At 39.3% G+C, this 22,042-nt stretch overlaps 1 protein-coding gene across 1 annotated transcript in view; it reads left to right on the top strand.

The window, feature by feature from the left end:
• Positions 1-745: 745 nt before the first annotated feature.
• The window catches only part of DDX1 (DEAD-box helicase 1), a 33,384-nt gene continuing 12,087 nt past the window's right edge, over positions 746-22,042 (top strand). Inside the window, exons 1-14 of the mRNA XM_060169047.1 lie at positions 746-842; positions 3,861-3,912; positions 4,218-4,281; positions 5,278-5,307; positions 6,263-6,359; positions 8,433-8,480; positions 10,146-10,229; positions 10,468-10,551; positions 10,920-10,996; positions 11,565-11,637; positions 13,216-13,292; positions 13,405-13,519; positions 14,241-14,379; positions 19,419-19,479. Coding sequence (XP_060025030.1) covers positions 827-842; positions 3,861-3,912; positions 4,218-4,281; positions 5,278-5,307; positions 6,263-6,359; positions 8,433-8,480; positions 10,146-10,229; positions 10,468-10,551; positions 10,920-10,996; positions 11,565-11,637; positions 13,216-13,292; positions 13,405-13,519; positions 14,241-14,379; positions 19,419-19,479 — 1,017 coding nt within the window. The 5' untranslated portion in view covers positions 746-826. The remainder of the gene's footprint in view (positions 843-3,860; positions 3,913-4,217; positions 4,282-5,277; positions 5,308-6,262; positions 6,360-8,432; positions 8,481-10,145; positions 10,230-10,467; positions 10,552-10,919; positions 10,997-11,564; positions 11,638-13,215; positions 13,293-13,404; positions 13,520-14,240; positions 14,380-19,418; positions 19,480-22,042) is intronic.

Below are 22,042 nucleotides of genomic sequence, written 5' to 3'. Positions count from 1 at the left end.
ACACATTAGGTACAGCATGGACCCTGAAGTTAGGCGGATGTGGCTCAGAGACCACGCTGCCATTCAGTAGCTATATATGGCTTTAGATAAGTTACTTAATTTTCCTGAAACTTAGTATCTTCGTCTAAAGATGCTAATACAAGCTGACAGAGTTGTTGGCAGGATTAAACATTCGTTTACTTTTCCTATCTTTCTGCAAAGAGAAGAGTCAAACTGTAAGGACGTCAAATAAATGTGAAATTATCAATACTCCATCAAACACCGGGGAAGGGAGGTTGCGAGACCGAAATCAGTCAAAAGTATTTAGTAAATGACTGTTGGGTGCCAGGCGCTCACTAGCGCTGGTTTTCTGGGCGATGAATTCGGTACGTTCTCTCCAGGTCATTCACACACCACAAAGCCCTGCTTATCTTTGAGAGGCTGCGGGGTCTGAGCGAGGCAGGAGAGATGGCACAGTTTTGCTGTCAGGTCATCCTGGGCCATTGTGTGACCCTCATCACGTAACGTCTGCTTCCTTGAATGTGCGAAAGTGCTCCTGATGACACGTAGCATGCTCTACATAAAAGGTAACTCTGAGTCCGTCTAATGATGACGGGTCCTGGCTACTTAGGAAAAGCAAGGGGCAGCTGAACTGGGTCCGCGCTGAGGAGTCCGCGGCGGGTCTCTTCTTTGGTCGGAACAGTTCTTTTGGAGCTGGGTCCTTGCCGGGACTTGGAAAGCAGCACACTCGGGCCGGGGGAGGGGGCCGGAAGCGCCGGCCGCTACCGCGCCGCGTGTCCTTTCGGAGGGAGGGAGCGCGAGCTGAGACGCGGAGGACTGGGCGAAGATGGCGGCTTTCTCCGGTGCGTCTGCGGAGCTGGGGCTGGAGCGGGCGGCCCGATGCACGCCTCGGCCCTGGGCCGGCTGGAGGGGAGCCTTTGGGGCGGGGGCGCACAGGTGCCGCGCGGGACAGGAGGGAGCTGTCCAAAGCTGTCCCCTCGGTCCCCGCACTGCGGGCTGATCAGTGGCGGTGCGAGAGGCCCGATCGGTGCGCCTCGGTGTTGCAGGGAGAGCCTTTCCCTCCAGGTGCTGGCCGGGCCGGGCCGGGCCTCCCCGTGCTCGCTCTCTTCTTTCTCTCCTTCCAGCCACCCTTCACTCGGCTGCCCTGCCGGGACACCCGGGGCTGCGAGAACGATGCGGTGGCGTTGCTGCGGCCGCTCTCGGAGCCCCGGCCTCTTGCTCTTTGACGTGGCAGTGGTGCTCAGGAACCCTTATCTGTCCGCGCCCGATAGGGGCTTGGCCTGGTCGAGAAGCAGCAGGGCGCGGGGAGGGGTCAGTTGGAAATGACCATCCTGCATCTAGTTTTTTTCAGGCCCTTCCAAAACTAAAAGTTCCAGGCACAAACCTGATATTTATTTGTGGTTAAGCTGTATTATATCAACAGTAACGTTGAATATCTAAGCTAAAGGGAAAGCATTTTCGTCCGCGTACACACCAGCTCATCACAGATTTTGAAAATCGTTGTTTATTTGCTGATGATGCCCTCCGTTATACCAAACAGGAATTTTAGGCGGCTTACCTAACCCGACAGTTGTTTTTCTCTTTTCCTTTATCATCCTTCCTGTATACATCCACAGTTTTACAAGTTGCAGTAAGCCTTATAGACTAAAAGTCGTACATATGTTATACAGCAATAAATGTATCAACTTAGGCCTACTATCTTTTAATATTGTTAATCTATTAAGATGACTTCAGATGTAACAGAGTATTGTACTTTCTTCATTTTTCTCCTATTAGAACATTAGGAATTCCAAGTTTTTAGTCGTGAGAGAGGATTTCCGATTGTTTTAGTTGCATTTCATAATAGGCAAGGGGAAATCTGCTCAGACTGGGAGCTGTTTTTGTTTCCCCAGCTCTCTCCTCAAACAAGATTTCAGAGCCAAGGTGTGTAGAGCAGTTCCAGGTTGTCATTTTATAGGTTCACTTCTTTGGGAGTCATGCACAGATTTCAGGAATATTAGAGTAAAGGACTAGAAGAGTCTGTGATGTGAAATAAAGACAAAAGTGGAATTAAAGAGCATGAATATTCCTATTTTTCTTCTGAGCATTAAAAATGTTCTGTTTAAAGAAAACATGGTTTCAAAGCAAACCTGCAGAAAACATGACCAGAATGGAACAAGAAATTGCCTGGAATTTGCTGAAAGCTGTCTGTGGTTGCTGTTTGCAATATAATAGGTTCACAAGCAGCTTCTGCTTGCAGTATTCTGTATGAAGCATATTGAAGACCATCACTCCCTTTTTTTAAGCAATTTGCGTTGTAGGAGAGAGAATACACCTAGACTTGAATGGGGGCAATTTTTAAAAAGGTCAGCTTGGATATACAACTTCTGATCTTGAGTAGTTTTGCAATCTGTGGATTTTTCTGAAGAGATTTAGGGGTAGGAGAGCCTGCCTTTCTGAAAAAGATTTTTACCCTTTCCCATGTCATCAATGTTTATATTAACTAGTTTACTATACAAAATGTTAGTGTTGTATCTATTGTTACTTGCTAGTATGTGTCTTCTCACCTGATACAAAGAAAAAGATTTTTACCCTTTCCCATGTCATCAATGTTTATATTAACTAGTTTACTATACAGAATGTTAGTGTTGTATCTATTGTTAATTGCTAGTATGTGTCTTCTCGCCTGATACAAAGAAAAAGCTACTGTTGCAGTGGATTGTAGCTTTTTGTGTTTTTTTTTTGCGGTACGCGGGCCTCTCACTGTTGGGGCCTCTCCCGTTGCGGAGCACAGGCTCCGGATGCGCAGGCTCAGCGGCCATGGCTCCCGGGCCCAGCCGCTCCGCGGCTTGTGGGATCTTCCCGTATCGGGGCATGAACCCACGTCCCCTGCATAGGCAGGCGGACTCTCAACCACTGCGCCTCCGGGGAAACCCAGATTGTAGTTTTATTTTATGCCTTTTCACAAATGATTACAAGAAATACAAAATTTCCAAATAGGTTATCTCTGGGGCTTGGGTATATTTGAGTGTTGTTCATTTTTTAATAGAAATATATACTTTTGTAAAGATAACAATAATAAAAGCTACATTTTAAAAATGCAGGCTTAAAAGAAAGATCACTTATTTGGAAAGGAGATTTAAGTAATACAACTCACTATTCCATGTATACCCTCTACAGTTCATTTGAGAAGTGATAAAATTTCAAAATCCAATCAGAAATAACCCAATCTATTCATTTAGGATTCACTTTGATGTAAATTACTTAAATATGTGAACAATTAAGAACAGAGTAGTTCTTCAGCTGACATGTCCAGTTAACCCAAGTTCTCACCAGCAGCCCCTCCCTTTTCAGTTTGCCAGAGTTTTGATTATGACTGCCTGTAAATGTGGGCTCTCTCTACTTGCCTATTCATTTTTCTCAGATCGCTGAGGGTATTCACATGGTCCTCAAACAGTCAAGGCACATGATTTCTACATTATCTCTAGGTGAAACAACCATGGTACTGGTCTAGAACTTTCCAACTCTGGCAGATTTTTCACCAGTCATAGGGAGGAAACACTCACTGGTGGATGCTATGTACTGAGTGATAACTGTGTGTCGGGTGCATTCATATGATTATCTGTAATCGTCCCATATTCCTACAACATAAGCAGTACTAGCTCCATTTTGTGTGACGAAATAGCTTTATAGCTTGCCCAAGGTCACATTGCTAGTGAGAGCTTGAACTTGAACTCAAGTCTTTCTCCAAAATTTATACTCAACAGATACTATGTAACTGAGCTATGCTTCAGACCTGTTTCCCCATTGAACAGTAATGTTAAGAGCAATATGATTTAAGTTTAGTCTGTGTAGTTTTTTAAATGAATTTTTGTTTGCAGAGATGGGTGTTATGCCTGAAATTGCTCAAGCTGTGGAGGAGATGGATTGGCTGTAAGTACCTCCATCTTGAAAAGCTTAAATGTACCTGTGACAACAATGTTTTTCAATTTAAATAGTGGTTAGTGTTTTTATCAAATATTTTTGGGCCCAGTTGGGTAAGTGAAATTCAGTTTTTTCCTGTGATTCTTTAAATCATAGAGTTTCCTTTCTAAATGTTGATATATTTTTAGCTGAAAAAGATTGGTAGTGTTTACCAAATAAAATTCTCTTTTAGGTTTATAGTTTAACATGACTTAATTAGCTTAGGTGATTTTTTTTTTAATTAACTAAAATTCTTCAAAATATGATTCTTTTAGTCTCCCAACTGATATCCAGGCTGAGTCCATCCCACTGATCCTAGGAGGAGGTGATGTCCTTATGGTATGTTTAAATGTGGTGAGGTCGTTGGAAGCTGGGGAAACACAATTCTGGGGCTGTTATGACCCACTTTAAGAACTCCATAGGCTTAAAAATGGTATTTTCACCCAATTAATTTTATTTATTCACAAACATTTAAGCTACCTATGCTGCATTCAAAGTAATTAGGTAGAAGTTGTGGGGAACACAAAGGTGAATAAAATGCAGTCTTTGCCCTTCAGAAGCTTCCACCCAGTAGCACAGTAAGACATGTACATGGATAAATGTCACACGAGGGAAAATGTGGCACCTGCCTGAGAGGTGCAAAGTATGAAAAGATTCAAGTGGGGTCCAGTTACCCTTCTGCTTGAGGAATCATAAAGGACTCTGCTTGGAAGAAGTAGATTTTGGACAAGGGAAGATAAAGGAGAAATGCTCTCTAGGTAGAGAGCACATCAACAAAAACCGTGAATAGGAGAATGCAGGGTATGATCCCAGAGTAATTCACTTCAACGGTAGCATAAAATACGTGTGTCTGGGGTGGAGAGTGTAACTTGAGATAAGATGAGAAGTATACAGTGGGTCAGATTACTTGTGCCCTTTCTTCAGTGTCATGCTAAAGAAGTTGGGTATTTGTTGGCAGTGTGGATCATTGGAAATGTTTAACTAGGGGTGTGTTGCACAGTTAGAATTGTGTTTTTATGAAGACTGCTTTGATAGCAGCTTGTAGTGTAGCTCTAAGACATGAGATACTGTTAGGATACTTTTATAATAATCTTGGTTAGAATAATAAGGGTTTAGATTCGAATGGTAGCAATGGGAAAAGAAAAGGGAGAACAGATTCTTGAGGGAATGGAAGAGGAATGGCAAGATTGGCAATAAAGCTGAATGAGGAAATCTTAATAATCTGGAGACACTGGAAATAAAGGTAGCTTGTGAATTGTTAAAGATTTCTACATGGTATCACATTAATTTGATTTCCTTAACTGACAACTTAAACTTTTTTTCTTTTTCATTTAGGCTGCAGAAACAGGAAGTGGAAAAACTGGTGTAAGTAATAAACTTAAACTGACTTACTTTTTAAGAGTTGATTTTATTTTTCATGAATTTATTTTATTTATTTATTTTTGGCCACTTTGGGTTTTCGTTGCTGCACGCGGGCTTTCTCTAGTTGCAGTGAGCGGGGGCTACTCTTTGTTGCGGTGCACGGGCTGCTCATTGCAGTGGCTTCTCTTGTTGCGGAGCACGGGTTCTAGGTACGCGGGCTTCAGTAGTTGTGGCTCGCGGGCTGTAGAGCGCAGGCTCAGTAGTTGTGGCTCATGGGCTTAGTTGCTCTACAGCATGTGGGATCTTCCTGGACCAAGGCTCGAACCTGTGTCCCCTGCATTGGCAGGCGGATTCTTAAGCACTGCACCACCAGGGAAGCCGATAAGAGTTGATTTTTAAAGCAACTTTGAACAGTGGTTTTTACTTTGAAGTATTTAATCAAGTATCCTCCTTCCAAAATGTAAAAAGTGGTTGCTTGCCACAGAGAACAATATTTTTGTTGCCAGCTCATTCTGAAATAAGATTTATAAGAGTATGGCTTTAAGAATATAGTTTAAAACTGGTCTTGGAGAAAGAGTTACAGTATCTTTAGTATTTATACTCACTTCTGAATTTTAATGCAATGGCTCTAGTAATAAAGAAGTTGCAAATAGAGGTTGATCTCTTGTTGGCCTAGACTAGAGAAACGGTTTGTCAGAATAATATTTATCCTTTTTAGTTTAGTTCATTCTGTGGGTCCCGATTGTTTATTGTTTTGGGCTATCAGCTGGTTCTTATTTCCTTCATTCAGTCAACTCTTGTTATCTTACTGGTGTTTTGGGTTTGGGCAAATTGGAGCAGCGCTCAGGAATATGTGTCATTATTTAAGGTGCGTGCATGATTTTTGTAATTTATATTGATTATTGAACTGTCACTGATATCTGAATACTAATATAGAGAACTCTTGTTTATTTGCTAGGCTTTCAGTATTCCAGTTATCCAGATAGTTTATGAAACTCTGAAAGACCAACAAGAAGGCAAAAAAGGAAAAGCGACAATTAAAACTGGTGCTTCAGGTAATTTTTGCATATTATTAATTTCCTTTTGTATAAATTAGTAATTCTCATTCCTTGCATTTACAGATGTGAAGCTTTTTTTTTAATGAATTTATTTTATTTATTTATTTTTGGCTCCGTTGGGTCTTCGTTGCTGTGTGCGCGCTTCCTCTAGGTGTGGCGAGCTACTCTTCTGTTGCAGTGCATGGGCTTCTCACTGCGGTGGCTTCTCTTGTTGCGGAGCATGAGCTCTAGGTGCGCAGGCTCAGTAGTTGTGGCTCAAGGGGTTAGTTGCTCCATTGCATGTGGGATCTTCCCAGACCAGGGCTTGAACCTGTGTCCCCTGCATTGGCAGGCGGATTCTTAACCACTGCACCACCAGGGAAGCCCCAGATGTGAAATTTGAGTGTGCATTTTTGTCAATATCCAGGGGATGGTATTGTCATTTGGTGCCCTGGAAACCAGGGATGCTAAATGTCATTTAGAGCATAAACACTGAAAGATTGTCCCTCCTAAGATACTAACAGTGTTGTCTTTGAGAAAACACTGACATTTTGAAAATTATATTTAGTTATTTTAATGTTTTTCTTAGCCTGATAACTTTATGCATAATATTGAAGATAAATTGGTACAGTATTTTACAAAGGCATTAAGGAAAGATTTTACAAATAGTTGATAGAGTATAAACCCATGGTGGTAGGAAATATTGCCTTCTACAGGGAAAAGAGGCATGCATTTTCCTTTAACATAAGAAAGAAGGAGCCCAGGAGGCTGAAATGTAAAGTGTACATTTTAAAGTCAGTTTCTTATTTTCAGTCCTATCTCCATGGAGACTGGTCCTGTCTGTGCCATGAACAATCTTACATTAGTTTTCTCATCTTTAAATTTTGTTGCTTTTATTAAATACTTTCTGAATTCCATTCTATCTTGAGTAATCTATGGTTTTGTTATATTTTAAGTCACTTTTGTTTCATGATACAAAATAGGATTGTGACAAAATTGCAGGCTTAAGTGGCGTGAGCTGGCATATCAACATTTTCTTCTCAGTAGTTGAAAGTAACAATGTTACATAGTTTGTAAAATCAACTCATTTATAAATGAATTGTGAGATAATGGATATGAACTATTTAGACTATTAGTCTGTTTAAAAATAGTCTCAGAATTTGTAGCAACTATAAACCATCATTTATCAGAGAGAGTGATGAAAGAGAAGGATACTATCTGCTTCCACAGAAGGATAACCAGAATGGTTGCAGTTCCAAAAATCATGTCCTATTAGGAGTAAGGAAGCTAGATATTTAAACATGGAGAAACAAATAAAAAAGGGAGGTGGTATAATTGTTAAATCATTGTTGGGACCTGGAGAGAGAATAATTGTTCTAGAAAATACTGTTTAACTCCTAGTAGCTTGATTGAGCCCACAATGGATAGAGACCCTCAAGAGAACGTTACTTCTCCATCATTCCAGGTGTTTAAGCAGATGATAGATATCATTTGACCAGAAATAATCTAGAAAAGATTTCTACCTTGGGTGGAAATTGGGCTTGAAAACACATAGCATTCTCTTTAGCTATTGTGATTCTTTGCTTATCCAGACTCTTAAGATGTTTTAGAAAAGGAAAATGCCGATCCCATAAAAGTGAGGAGGAAAAGATTTTGTGACTTATGAATTATTTAAAATAAAGGACTTGCTTTTCTTTTAATAATGATAAAGTGATAATTAGATTCTGATATGTTGGTGGGTTATTTTCGTTATGATTGAAGTCACCAGAACTTCATTTTATTAATGCTTTCATAGTTATGACAAAGATCAGTGCCATCTGATAAAAAGGCACTGAAGCACGTGAGCAGAAGAGGTTGCCCTGGATGGGCCAGTGACTATTATTTTTGGCTTGTTTCAGTTTTCAGTTTCAGTTTTGCCTTTAATAAAAACAGCGGCAATTTTAATCGTGCATTCCAAATAGTGTGTGAAACCATATTGGAACTAGAGGAGTTAAGATACCATATAAAATATTAAATATTTGCTTTATTTTTTGTAGACTGTTTTAAATTATGTTTGTTTGGGGTTAACTTTTCTTGTTTTAATTTGCTTAGTGCTGAACAAATGGCAAATGAACCCATATGACAGAGGATCTGCTTTTGGTAAGTGGATAGATTTTAGCAGCACATTTGTGATTCAAAAACTTGTTTTTAATGCAGTGTTGAGGAAAGATAAAGAATCCTTGTAAACTGGTAAGGGGTTCTTGTGTTGACGGCAGATAAAGTGTCACCTGTTTTAGTAAGAAAGAGATAAGCAGGCAGTGGAAAATGGGCAAAGGATGTGAATAGGCAGTTCACAGGAGAACCAGATCCAAAAGGCAGTAAACATACAAAGGTCAAGTTTACAGGTAGCAGGGAAATGGAAATTAAAGTTACAGCGAATGTTGTTTTATACCCGTCTGATTGGCAAGAATCCAAAAGGGTGATAACCGACTTACAAATTACTGCCTCTCTGGAAAGGAGTTTGGCGTTACCTGTTAATATTGAAAAAACATATATTCCCGGAAGGTCAAGCTCATTGGAATGAAAGTGCCAGTAGGTAAGAATATACTTTCAAAGCTGTTTGATGCCACATTATCTGTAATGGTAAAAACGGCCAGTAAAGTAAACGATACTGCTAGCATGGCAAACAAAGATTGGGGCGTATCCAAGGACTTGTGTAGCTGTTATGAAGAATAAGTCGCAACTGCAGAGTTGACTTGGAGGAATTTTCTCCAGGTGTCCATGAGTAAGAAAATCAGGATGCAGAGAAAGGTAAATGGGCCTTGAGGAATCATGACAGAAACAAACAACCCCACGCTGCTGCTCTCTACCATGTGATATCTAATTTATGTAAAAGTTTATATATGTATATATGCATAAAGCATTTTAAATACAAAAATTTTTATGATTTACCCTTGTCAGAGAACTTTTTCAAAAGTTCAGAGGTTTATATAAATACTCTTATATGAATAAGAATTTATACTTTGAATAAATAATTGAATTTCTTATAAGTGAAGGGAAATGTGTGACGAGATGCTTTTTTAAAACGTTTCTTCTACATTCAGGTGGCGAATATGATTTGCAAGCCTGAATCAGGACGGAAGTTATAGTTTCCAGTACAGACAAAAGCCAAATGCTTTACTTAACGCCAAAAAGCACCAATAAACACTATGACTGACTATGATGTATAACATAGAACTTCATCTTTTAGAGCCCTAATGTTAGCAAATAACAGCTACAGGGTTATTTGTTCAGGCTTTTCCTGCTTTCCCTTTATGGTTTCTGGATCCACGGATTAGGGAACAAGCCAGAGTTTCTGTTTTTCTTTTAGTGTAGCATTCACTCAAGCTCTAATTTCGGCATAAAATCAGAGCAACAAGTATTGATGAGTGGGTGCTGCGTCATCCTTAGTATGCATTTCTTTAAAGGACTCTAGAGAACAGTTGCCTAAACGTGTGTTGGTGATGCAGCTGCGGTAGTACAAGTCAGGTTAGGTGCTGTGTTGATGCCTTTTTAGAATTGTTGTGGTAAAATCCTGTCCTGGCCAACAGATAACAGTAGAGAAACTAGTCCTCAGCGTAAGCCACAGCCCTCCAGGGGCTGAATGAGGGCAGCTACTCATGGGGAAGACATTGCTATCCTTCAGGAATCAGCAAGTCTCAGTCCCTGGAACATTGCACCAAGTAATGAATTATCTTATTAGTGAGACTGAACGATCCTTATTTCAGAATGCGTGATTTATGTAATCTGTATTGACATGGTTTTCTGTGTTTTTCTCAAATCCAGCAATTGGGTCAGATGGTCTTTGTTGTCAGAGCAGAGAAGTAAAGGAATGGCATGGATGTAGAGCTACTAAAGGATTAACGAAAGGTATTTAAAGAACATTTGTACTTGTCTGAACTTTTGGGGTGATGTATTAATACGTGAACTTTCTTTAAAGTAGCTTTGAATCGAGGATCTGGAAAGATTTTTAATGTTACAGGAAGATCTACCATTCTTCATTTGGAAGATACAAATTGTTATTCAGAAACAATGGGAAAGTAGCTACATGGTAAATGAATCATAAGTGTATAATTTATAAAAATCTCAAAGTATTTTGCCCTTGCAGGGAAACACTACTATGAAGTATCCTGTCATGACCAAGGATTGTGCAGAGTTGGGTGGTCTTCTATGCAGGCTTCCCTAGACCTAGGTAAGTGTTTCTAAAATAAACTGAATTTGTTGTTTTACATTTGTGAATTTTTAACATTTTATTTTAGTGGGGAGCAAAATAGTAAACTTAACCATACAAAGTTTATATTTAGAGACATGGAAATAATAATATTTACCTGTACCCTCCTCGTTCCAAGAAAGATTTGAAGTACCAAAAAATAGATATTATAACATCATAAAATCAGGAGGAATAAGGTTAAGGGTATGAATGAAGTCAGTAAAGTTAGTATGCATTAATATGTACCACACAATACTGTGTAGACGCTTCAAAATATCTTCAACTTATGAACTTTTATGGTACTTTTAACTTTATTCTTACCACATTTATAAAATACTTTTAAAATCTAGGTACTGACAAGTTTGGATTTGGCTTTGGTGGAACAGGAAAGAAATCTCACAATAAACAATTTGATAATTATGGAGAGGTAAGTTGTGTTAATGACTTAATCATAGTGTTAGTAAGTTTTCTTGCATACTTGATCACTCATGACATGACTGAGGGTATAGAAATGATTGTGAAATTCAAGTGAATTTTCTGAATATTTTCCGCGGAAAGTTCCGATTGGGACTTCAGTGAAGAAATGTTACAAAATGAGAAAAATATTTTTCTTTTATGCCATTTATTAGCCCCTCCAAAGCATATTACTTTGTTTTCTGTGTTCACCCCATTTTGATTTTGGCTTTGACTTTAATACTTGTGTTGCTCTCATTTCTTATTTTGAATCATGTTAAATCTAAATACACTTGTTCTGGTAGCCGACACCTCTGGTAATGTGGAGGAGCCTTAATACCATGTTGATGCTAAAAAGTCTGTCTGATGCTTCTACTATTATATATGATGTGCTATACTAGGCATTTTTTAAATCTACGTTAGAATTTTAAGGAAGTATTACGCAACTCTAACACATACTGTGGATGCAGCTGTATTTGACCTTTTAACCTTATTTTCAATTTTGCTTTTTATTAACAGCACTTGACTTTCTGGTTTTCTAGGAATTCACTATGCATGATACCATTGGATGTTACCTAGATATGGATAAAGGGCATGTCAAATTCTCCAAAAATGGTAAGCTTTCTAGGGACCCTTTTGTTAGAGAGTATATATGATATTCATTATTTGTGATTTTTTAAAAATTTCCTTACCATCTTCAATCTTCTCTCTCTTCCTCCCTGCCTTTCTTTTGAACAAATACTTATTGAGCATTTGCTGTGTGCCAGGCATGCTGGTAGGTGCTGGAGATACAGCAGAAAATGGACTAGATAAATTTATGTACACTTTTGTGGGGCTTAGCTACTGATAGGGAGAGACAGACAATATATGTGTTAGGTGGGAACAGTGCACTGAGGGAGCGTATAAATCCGGGTAAGGGGCTGGGGAGCATTCTGGGGGGTCAGAGAAGGCTTCTCTGAGAAGGTGACATTTGAGTAGAAATATCTTGGAAGAGCGTTTCAGGCAGAGAGACCAGTAATTGCAAAGGTCCTGAGATGAAAGCGTGCTTGGGGTATTTAAACAGTGAGGAGGCCAGTGCGTCTGGAAAACACTGAGCATGGGGGAGGGTCGTAGAATCTTGGGTCAGTGAGGTGGTGAGGCCAGGCCATATAGGACCTTATAGGCTATGATACAAACTTTTTATTTTGACTGAGATTGGAAGCCATTAGGTTTTGAGTAGATAATTGGCATCGTCTGTCTTTAACAGTTTAACAGTACAATCACTGTGGTGGCTGCTTTGTTGAAAACACTGGGTGGTGACAATAGGTAGGGAACCAGGTGGATGCTAAGAGTTCTGTTTGGGGCAAGTTAAGTTTGAGATACTTACTAGACATCTGAGTGATGAAATCAAGTAAGTAGTTAAATGTACAGTTAAGTGTTCAGGGGAGGGATCAGAATTGGAGATATTGATACATCTTTGAGAGTTATTGGCTTATATATGATCCAGTCATAGGTCTGGATGAGATCACCTAGGGAATGAGAGTAGGTAATGAAGAGGAGAGATCTGAGGCCCAGGGTATTCTTGTGGTTAGAAGTTGGCAAGTTGAGGAGACTCCAGCAGAAGTGAATGAGGAGGAAAGCCAAAAGAGGTTGAGGTCGTGCAGTTCAGGTAAAGAAAGCTTTTGAAGGAGGAGGGAAGGATCAGATTGTGTCCAGTGCTGATGACGGGTCTAGCCTAGAAGGATGAGCAATACTGTGTTTGGCAAGTGGAGATCATTAATGAGCTTGACAAAGAGCTGTTGTGGTGGAACGAGGGGTGTGCAGGGGGAGCCTGATTGGGAATCAGTTCAACAGAGAATGGAGTGAAATGAGGTGGACACAGTCAACATGGAAATCAGGCAGTTTTACTACAAAAAGGAGAAGAAAAAATAAAGGACAGATGGAGGAAGTTCTGAGCTCAGGGAGGTTTGTCTAACTCAAGTGTCTACTGGAAGCAATCCCGTAGGAAGGGAATAATTAAAATTGTAGAGAGGGAGAGGGGACAATTTCGGGAGTAAAGTAAAAAAGTGAAGAGGTTGGTATTAGCACAGTTAATCTGCAGTAACAGGAGCGGGCGTGTGAATGTGCGTCGGCTGCTAGATTTGGTGGTGTGAGCACGTGGACGTTCTTTTCTGGTAGTTTTAATTCAATTTCTCTCTCTCTTTTTTTTTAAAGGAAAAGACCTTGGCCTGGCATTTGAAATACCACCACATATGAAGAACCAAGGCCTCTTTCCTGCCTGTGTTTTGAAGGTAATTAGAGACATTTTGCTGTGATTATAAGCTACTTTGATCTTCGTTGTTTCATATTGGTTAGTTTGCTCTTAGGTTAAGCATTTTCATTTTCTCCTTTATTCAATGCTAGAATGCTGAACTAAAATTCAACTTCGGGGAAGAAGAATTTAAGTTTCCACCAAAAGATGGTTTTGTTGCCCTTTCCAAGGCACCGGATAGTTTCACTGTCAAATCACAGCACACAGGTATAGCACCTGAGAGGGTAAAGATTCCAAGAATGGGGTATTGAAAACTCCAGTAAGTAAGGCTTCTTGTAGTGAGGTACAGATACTCCCCTTGCCTGTTTAGTCATGCATCTTTATTGAACATGTCAGTAAAATTCAGTTTCAAAACCTAATTCATAAACTCCAAGTATTTGGTTTCAGTTCACGCATTTTGGGGAAGCTGGTCATGGTGATGGTGGTATGTTGCATTTATAATGTGTGTGCTTATTAAGCGCCATGGCACTGTGTTAAGTGTTTCACCTGCGTTATTTAGTTTGCATAACAACCCTGTAAGGTAGTCTTATAGACAAAACTTGAGGAGTAGGGACTTGAGGTCACTTGCCCAAGGTCACAGGACAAATAAGTGGTAGAACTGAATTCAAATCCAAGCAGTCTGACTCCAAAGCTCACACTCTCACCCCATTGTGCTGCCTAATCTGCTTCCAGTTATTTAAAGAAAGTACATTTCACAGCTCATTTAATTTATCACAAAGCATATAATCAATTAAAATTACTGCAAGTAGATGTAAAGAATCTGTAGTTCATTTTAAGAACCTTTATTTTGTTTAGTTTGACTATCACCTATACCACTGGGCGATTGTTATTTAAAATTTTGATACTGGAGTATTTGTGCTCGTGTTTTACCGATAAAGGTATATGAGGTGTGATCTGAATGTATTCTAATCTTCTTTATTTTCTTAAGGTAACGCTCAGGTGGCACAAGCGAAGTTTCTCCCCAATGCTCCAAAAGCTCTCATTGTCGAACCTTCCCGAGAGTTGGCTGAACAAACTTTGAATAACGTCAAGCAGTTTAAGAAATATGTCGATAATCCTAAATTAAGGTAAAGCCTCCCTTTGTGCTCAAATGCCTATTGTCCTTAGGTCTGAGGTGTTTCAGAAGAAGAGTAAAGTAGGAAAAAAAATGAGTTAGAAATTCAGAGTGTGTACATATGCATGTGTATGAGTGTGTAAATATATTTAACTGTGACATATAGTAGCAGTTAGTTTCTATATAAAACTCCTGTTTAAGTGAGAAGAGTTCTATTAAAAAAAGTAAATTGAGGGACTTCCCTGGTGGTGCAGTGGTTAAGAATCCGCGTGCCAATGCAGGGGACACGGGTTCGAGCCCTGGTCTGGGAAGATCCCACGTGCCACAGAGCAGGTAAGCCCGTGCGCCACAACTCCTGAGGCTGCGCTCTAGAGCCTGCGAGCCACAGCTCCTGAGCCCGTGTGCCACAGCTACTGAAGCCCGCGCGCCTAGAGCCCGTGCTCTGCAACAAGAGAGGCCACCGCCATGAGAAGCCTGCGCACCGCGATGAAGAGCAGCCCCCCACTCGCCGCAACTAGAGAAAGCCCGCGCGCAGCAACGAAGACCCAACGCAGCCAAAAATAAATAAATAAATATCCTTTAAAAAAAAAAAAAGTAAATTGAGATTTTTCCTGTGTCTCTTATATAAAGTGTCATGGTTTGCAAAACTGTATCAGAGTAAAAATTCTTTAAAGGGGCCATTTCATTTAATGTTAGCTTCATCACTTCATTTGCATAGAAAATGTATCTCTGTCTGTCTAGTGTGTTGGTAAACCTGGCTTGGCGAGGTTACTTCTAGCCTGTCTCCTAGTGGTGACCATCTTCCCTGTGGGCGTTCACACTGGTCCCTCTAGTCCGAGGGCTCTTTCTGCCACTGCGGGGAGACCGTAAGTCTAGTGATCTTGGAGAACTTCTGGCTCAGTAGCAATCCCTTTTAATTTAGGAAAGCCATACCATATAAGTAAACTGCTCTGTCAGTTGATTTGACACTTGATTTTTATTAATTTTTCTTTTAATTTTTCTTACTGAAATATAATTCACACACCATAAAATTCACCATTTAAAGTGTACAATTCAGTGGTTTTTAGTATATGGTCACAAGGTTGTGCAGCCATCACCACTATCTAACTTCAGAAACTCTGAATTATTGATGTCCCGTGGGCCCATCTGTTTATTTATATTTTTAAAAATCTTATTTTGATGTCTGAGTTTTTTTTTTTTCCGGCTGTGTTGGGTCTTCGTTGCTGTGTGCGGGCTTTTCTCTAGTTACGGCAAGCAGGGGCTACTCTTCGTTGCGGTGCACGGGCTTCTCATTGCGGCGACTTCTCTTGTGGCGGAGCATGGGCTCTAGGCATGTGGGCTTCAGTAGTTGTGGCTCACGGGCTCAGGAGTTGTGGCTCGCAGGCTCTAGAGCGCAGCCTCAGTAGTTGTGGCGCACGGACTTAGTTGCTCCGCAGCATGTGGGATGTTACTGGACCAGGGATTGAGCCCATGTCCCCTGCATTGGCAGGCGGATTCTTAACCACTGCGCCACCGTGGAAGTCCCCCATCTTTTTAATGTTGATCTTTCTCATAAGTTAAACTTATTCAGGGATAAATTTATACTTAGTAAAACTTTTTAGGTAAAATGATTCCTAATTTTGTCTTGATGATTGATGCATTTCACTCTCTCAGTAACTATTTGAATACCTACCATGTGTGAAGACTTAGGCTAGGGATCAGGATATAACAACAAGAATTCATCTTTGCTTTTATAGAATTATGTGCAGGAGTGTGGAGATAGCGTGGAAGGCAGAGAAACAACCAAAGTAATGTGATAAAATTCTTTAAGGATACGACACGGAGAGTCACTACAAGAGTACATCACCAGAGCATCTTCTTAGTGTAAAAGACTCAGAACTCTTCACAAGAGAGTGTTTTTGGAAGAATGTAAAACGCTAATATAAGTTGATTTTTGTGCTCTAATTGTGTGTAACGATTAACGTGCGTCTGGACAAAGCCTGAAAGGGAAGATAGATGACAAAATCAATTTATTTGCTAAGATGGTAAAATTGTGTTACTCATTTCGGTGTTCAGTACAAATGAGCCTTTTCCTTCTTTGAAGACCCAGCTCAAGTCCTGGTCTTTCTGTGAAGCTAACGTGTTGGCGCCAGCTCGGTCCTTTCTCCCTCCTCGGATACCGCTGTGTTTGCTTCCCCATAATGCCTGTGCACTGTCATGTGTGAGCGTTTCTTGTTTTAAATGTGCATAGCTTTACTCGTCCCAACTCAGTTTTACACTCCATAAGACAGGGGCTGGTCTTTTATATTCCTCAACCCTACAGTGCTTTGCACACAAGCATAGATTGTTATGTGTATGTGTAGTTTTCTGCTAAATTTGTAGAAATAAATGTATCTGATTAGGAAAGTGGATAAGAGTAAAGTTTTATAGAAGAAATGATAGATTTAGGACCATAGTTACCAAACCTGGGAACTAAGGGACCTTATTTAAAAATACAGATTTATTGGTCCCTCTTCTGTATATACTGAATCAGTTTTTCCAGGGAATAGGAATTGGAACTCTTTGTTTTTTAAGGAAGAATGCCACCTCTTCCAGGTGATTCTTAAGTAGCCAGTCTGGCATCTGGTGTTACCGGATTTAGGCAACGTGGCTCTAGCGGTAGGTGGTGAAGGACTATGCCAAGGTAATGGACATTCACAGACTAGAAAGCTTTTTTTTTTCTTTAAACACTATAAATCGCTTAAGATGACAGTAGGCAACCATGAAGCTGTTTCTTTTCATCAGTCATAGAATTTATGAGACTCAGTGTCAACATCATCCACTTTCCCAGTATTTTATGGTAGTTTTTAAATGACTGATTAAATAAGAGTAAAATTAATCGATGAAGATAGTTGATAGCTACTTCTGATTGAAAGTTGTCTGGCTGCCTCAGGAAGTAATTTTGTCTGCTATTTATAAAAAGGAGACAATCTTTTTGTGAATAGCTATAGTGAGATATAATGCACATATACGATTCACTCTTTAAAGTGTACAGGTTGTTTTAGTTTTTATTATGTTCACAGAATTGCGCGACCACCAAAACCAATTTTGGAACGTCTTCATCACCCTCAGAAGAAACACTACCTTTTAGCAGTCACTCCCATTTCCCTCACACCTTCCTATCCCTGGGCAGCCACTGATCTCTTTTCCATATATAGAATTGCCTGTTTTGGACATTTTATATAAATGGAATTGGACAATGTGTGCTGTTTCATGACTGGCTTCTCTCATTTACCATAATGTTTTTAAAGTTCATCAATGTTGTAGCATGTATCAGTACTTAGTTCCTTTTTATTGCCAAAAAGTATTCCATTGTATACATTTACCACATATTTATTAATCCACTCATTAGTCGATGGATGTTTGGGTTGTTTCCACTTTTTGGCTACTGTGCTGTGAACATTAGTGTATAGACTTTTGTGTGGACATACATTTCCGTTTCTCCTGAATATACATCCAGGAGTGGAATTGCTGGATCATATAGTAGCTTCATGTTTAACATCTTCAGGAACCACGCAACTGTTTTCCAAAGTGACAACACTATTTTACATTTCTACTAGTAATGTGTGAGGGTTCCAGTTTCTCCACATCCTCACTTTATTATCTGTCCTTACAGTTATAGCCCTCCTAATGGGTGTGAAGTGGTGTCTTATTGTGGTTTGGGTTTGTATTTCCCTAATAGCTAATCGTGTTGAACATCTTTTCATGTGCTTACTGGCCATTTATAAAGTCTGTTCAGATTCTTTGCCCATTTTTCAATTGGGTTATTTGTCTTTTTATTGTTGAGTTGTAAGATATATACATGTAGTATTATGATTAATTATATATAATTTGCAAATATTTTCTCTCATTCTGTGATTCTGTGGGCTTTTTCTCTTTCTTGGTAGTGTCCTTTGAAGTACAAAAGATTTTAATTTTGATGAAGTCCAGTTTATTTTTTCATCTGTTGCTTTTTTGTTTGTTCATCTTTTGGTGTTGTAAGGGACTTTGCCTAACCCAAGATCATGAAGATTTTACTCTTACGTTTTCTTCTAAGAGTTTTGTAGTTTTAAGTCTTACATTTAGGTCTGTGATTCATTTTGTATTAATTTTTATGTGTGACCTAAAGAAGAGGTTTAACTTCATTCATTTGCACGTGCATATCTATTTGTTCTAGCACCATTTGTTGAAAAGACTGTTCTTTCCCCCCATAGAATTGTCTTGGCATAAAGCTTTTTTTTTTAGAGTATATTTTATTATTTATTTTTGGCTGCGTCAGGTCTTAGTTGTGGTACACAGGATCTCTGTTGTGGTGCGCAGGCTCCTTGTTGCAGCGCACGGGCTACTCTCTAGTTGTGGCACGTGGGCTCTGTAGTTGTGACATGCGGGCTCTCTAGTTGTGGCCCACGTGCTCAGTAGTTGTGGCATGCAGGCTTAGTTGCCCTGCGGCTTGTGGGATCTTAGTTTCCGAACCAGAGATCGAACCCGCGTCCCCTGCATTGGGAGGTGGATTCTTAACCACTGGACTGCCAGGGAAGTCCCAAAGTAATCTTTTTTAATCTAAACATATTTTTTAGAAGTATTTGGAGTGAGAAAAATTCAAACACAAAAGGATATTCTGTGAAAAGTAAGTCTCCTTTCACCCCATTCCCCAGTTTTTGGTTATCAACCTGGAGGCAACTTTTAAAAATTAATATTTATATATTCTTTCAGAGTTATATTTTATACACGTACAACCACATGTGTCTATAAAGATTGATTGAAACCGGAGTTTGGGGTACCTGGAATTATCCTAATATAGAAAGATGTGTAGATGAGGACTGATGTTTTCTGGGCTCCAAGCTTTCGCATTCTCCTCAGTTGCTTTACCGTGCGTTAACATTTTATGTAGCTCCTGGAAATGAAGTGCCTTGTCTCTTTCCTTCTCCAGACCTTCATTGTAGATTCTTTCTCAGTTATTCAGTTGTAATATCCACCTCCCCAAAATTGAAAAAAAACAAACAATAAAGCAGGCTTTAATCCTTTTCTACGTTATTATTCTGGTATTTATTTCAGGGAGCTTCTGATAATTGGAGGTGTTGCAGCACGGGATCAGCTCTCTGTTTTGGATAATGGGGTAAGTTGTACTTTTAATTTTTAAAAAGTAACACTATGTGTTGTCATTTTGGCAATATAGTTCTGCTGTGTTTCAAGAAAAGTCAAATGAGGCTGAAATTAAACAAGTTCAAAAGAGTGTATGTATGTTCAAAAATATCTTACAATTATGCCTTTCCTTTTCCCAAAGTGTACAGCATAGTAGTTTCTTCCAAACACCTCATGCAAAATTCCAACATATGTGAATTTTTTTTGGTTTATCTTTTGAGCACCTGCGAATTTCCTTCGCATTTTCATGCATTTAGTTATTTCCTCTGGGGATAATTGAAAAAGAAGCAGCTGGAGTTAAGAATAGAAATAGAGATAAGGTGGATTGCAGAGAAGGTAGTTTTGGCAGTGATCCTTGGGAGGGCTGAAGGATGGTAAGGCAGTGGTTCTAGTAGGAGGGGAGATGAGTTCAGATTTGTGTAAGGGGAAGTCTTAAAGGCTGTGCTGTTACCGAGGACGAAGCTCGGACTGTGATCCTCATTACTGGGGAAGAAGTTTGGGAAACTCTTAACTGCCTGTCAGTTCAGGTACAGGTAGAACTTCATAAAATATTTTGTATGTATGAAGTAACTTTGTCCTTACAAACTTCTCTTTCATTTCCTTCCCTAAACATTTTATCATTTAATCTAAACTGCTTGATACTGAGTTACGGTGAGCAAATATGTTCTCCCCTCAGTTGCCTTGGTGCTGCTGTCAAATGAAATTTCAGGCTGAATGGTTTTGATTTGACTTGGTGTGGCATATCAAGAGCAAGGAATCATTACTGTACTTAATACTATTCTAAGATAGTAACATAGCTTTGTTATGTTCTTATTTGATTTGCTATATTTTAATGGTTATGAGAGAGATTTAATATGTTCATTCCCTATCTTGGTTCCTCAAACCCCAATTCATTTTCCACGTAAGTTATTAAGTTTCTTAACTTACGTTGTCCAGCTCCGGAGCTTTTAGGGAATTCGATCTGCTTTTGCCAGGCAGATCTAAAATTTGGTACTGGCTGAAGCTAATGGCAAAGTAAAGGGAGTGTTATTCCATAGCTTTCCTGGCAGGATTCAGTTCCATTCTACTTAGGGGATGTAATATATTCTCTTTCTGCTCTTCCTTGCATCTTACATTGTCTACTTCTGTTATCTCCCACCATCCTCTGGCACCCTTAGCCCTGTGTTATGTCTTATGCTACAGGCAGAAGTCAGCTTTGGAGTCAGAGAATAGAACTATGTAATTTTTTTAATCTTTTAAAGTTGCACAGTTATGCAACATGTGCAGTTAGGCCTGAAGAAGTGGTTGGAGCCATTATCCAAGTCATATAGCTATTTCTCTCGGGCTTTTCCAATTTGACTTTTTGTTTTTAAACCTGAGAGACCGAGTTTCTGTTTTCATGCTGACTACCTGCTGAAATTGAGGAGGGAGGAAACTCGCACAGTGGGTTAGAATCCTTTGGTAAAGAGACGTTACCCACAGAACCAGAGTGGTATTGTATTCATTGCTGTGTCCAGCACAGTGCTTGGCACATAGTACATTCTTAATACATTGAGTGGGTTTTATTTTCAGACAGTATTTTCTAGATTGAACTGAGACTTGCTTACAGTTATCAACATAGTTGAAACAATAGCTTCAGAAATGTCTTTCACTTTTTATGGGAGTTTAAATGCCTTCTACTGGATCAAATTAAAAGTCCATTCAGCACAGTACTTTTTCAGTTTTTCAAGGGGTGAGATATTGAAGTAATGAGACTATAGTGATGAATTTGTTAGGAGATAGTTACGGTTTTAGTCTAGAGTGGAGAACACAAGTGAAAAAGAAGTCATTTTTTATGCCTGTTGATAAAGAGTAGAAGTTTTGAATTGTCTGATTTATTGAATGATTTTATATAATACCTTATTGTGCTCACACACATACCTCCATATACACACTTTAGAAATATTTATCCTTTATTGATTACCTTCTAGAAATGGGCCAGGCCCTGCTAAGTGCATTACATACATTTTCTCATTCAATTCCCACAATAGCCCTTTGTGATGGTCCTCTTCCCCATTTTTACAGATCAGGAAGAGGGCTTATACCAAATATTAAGTAATTTGCCCCAGATCTTACAACTCATAGGTGGAACTTACTTCAAAGCCTATGTTCCTAATCACTATACCATGGACTTGATTAAAAGGTGTGTGTGTGAAAATGGAAAATGTGGTTAATCGGGTGTCCTGGCATTGGCGGCTCCTATTTTCTTTGTAGATGTCTTAAAGTTTTTATAATAAAAAGCTAAATAAAACTTGTTCTTACTTGAATTAGACCTTTTCTCATGTTTGGACTTTGAGTTTGAATCCCAGTTACTAGCTGTATCATCTAAGTTCTTATGACTTTAGAATTCTAAACTTCAGTCTCCTCATTTAAAAACAGGACTAATAATAGTAGTGTTTTCCTTAGTGGTAACATGAAATGATATAATACCTGTAAAAGGTTAGCACAGCACATGTTCATTATAAGCACTTGACAAGTAGTCATTATTGCTGTTTTTCCTGGATTAGGTCATCTTCATT

This window comes from Lagenorhynchus albirostris, chromosome 13 (assembly GCF_949774975.1).
Source record: "Lagenorhynchus albirostris chromosome 13, mLagAlb1.1, whole genome shotgun sequence".
In the NCBI taxonomy this organism is placed as follows: domain Eukaryota; kingdom Metazoa; phylum Chordata; class Mammalia; order Artiodactyla; family Delphinidae; genus Lagenorhynchus; species Lagenorhynchus albirostris.
This window is presented reverse-complemented; position numbering and strand designations above follow the sequence as displayed.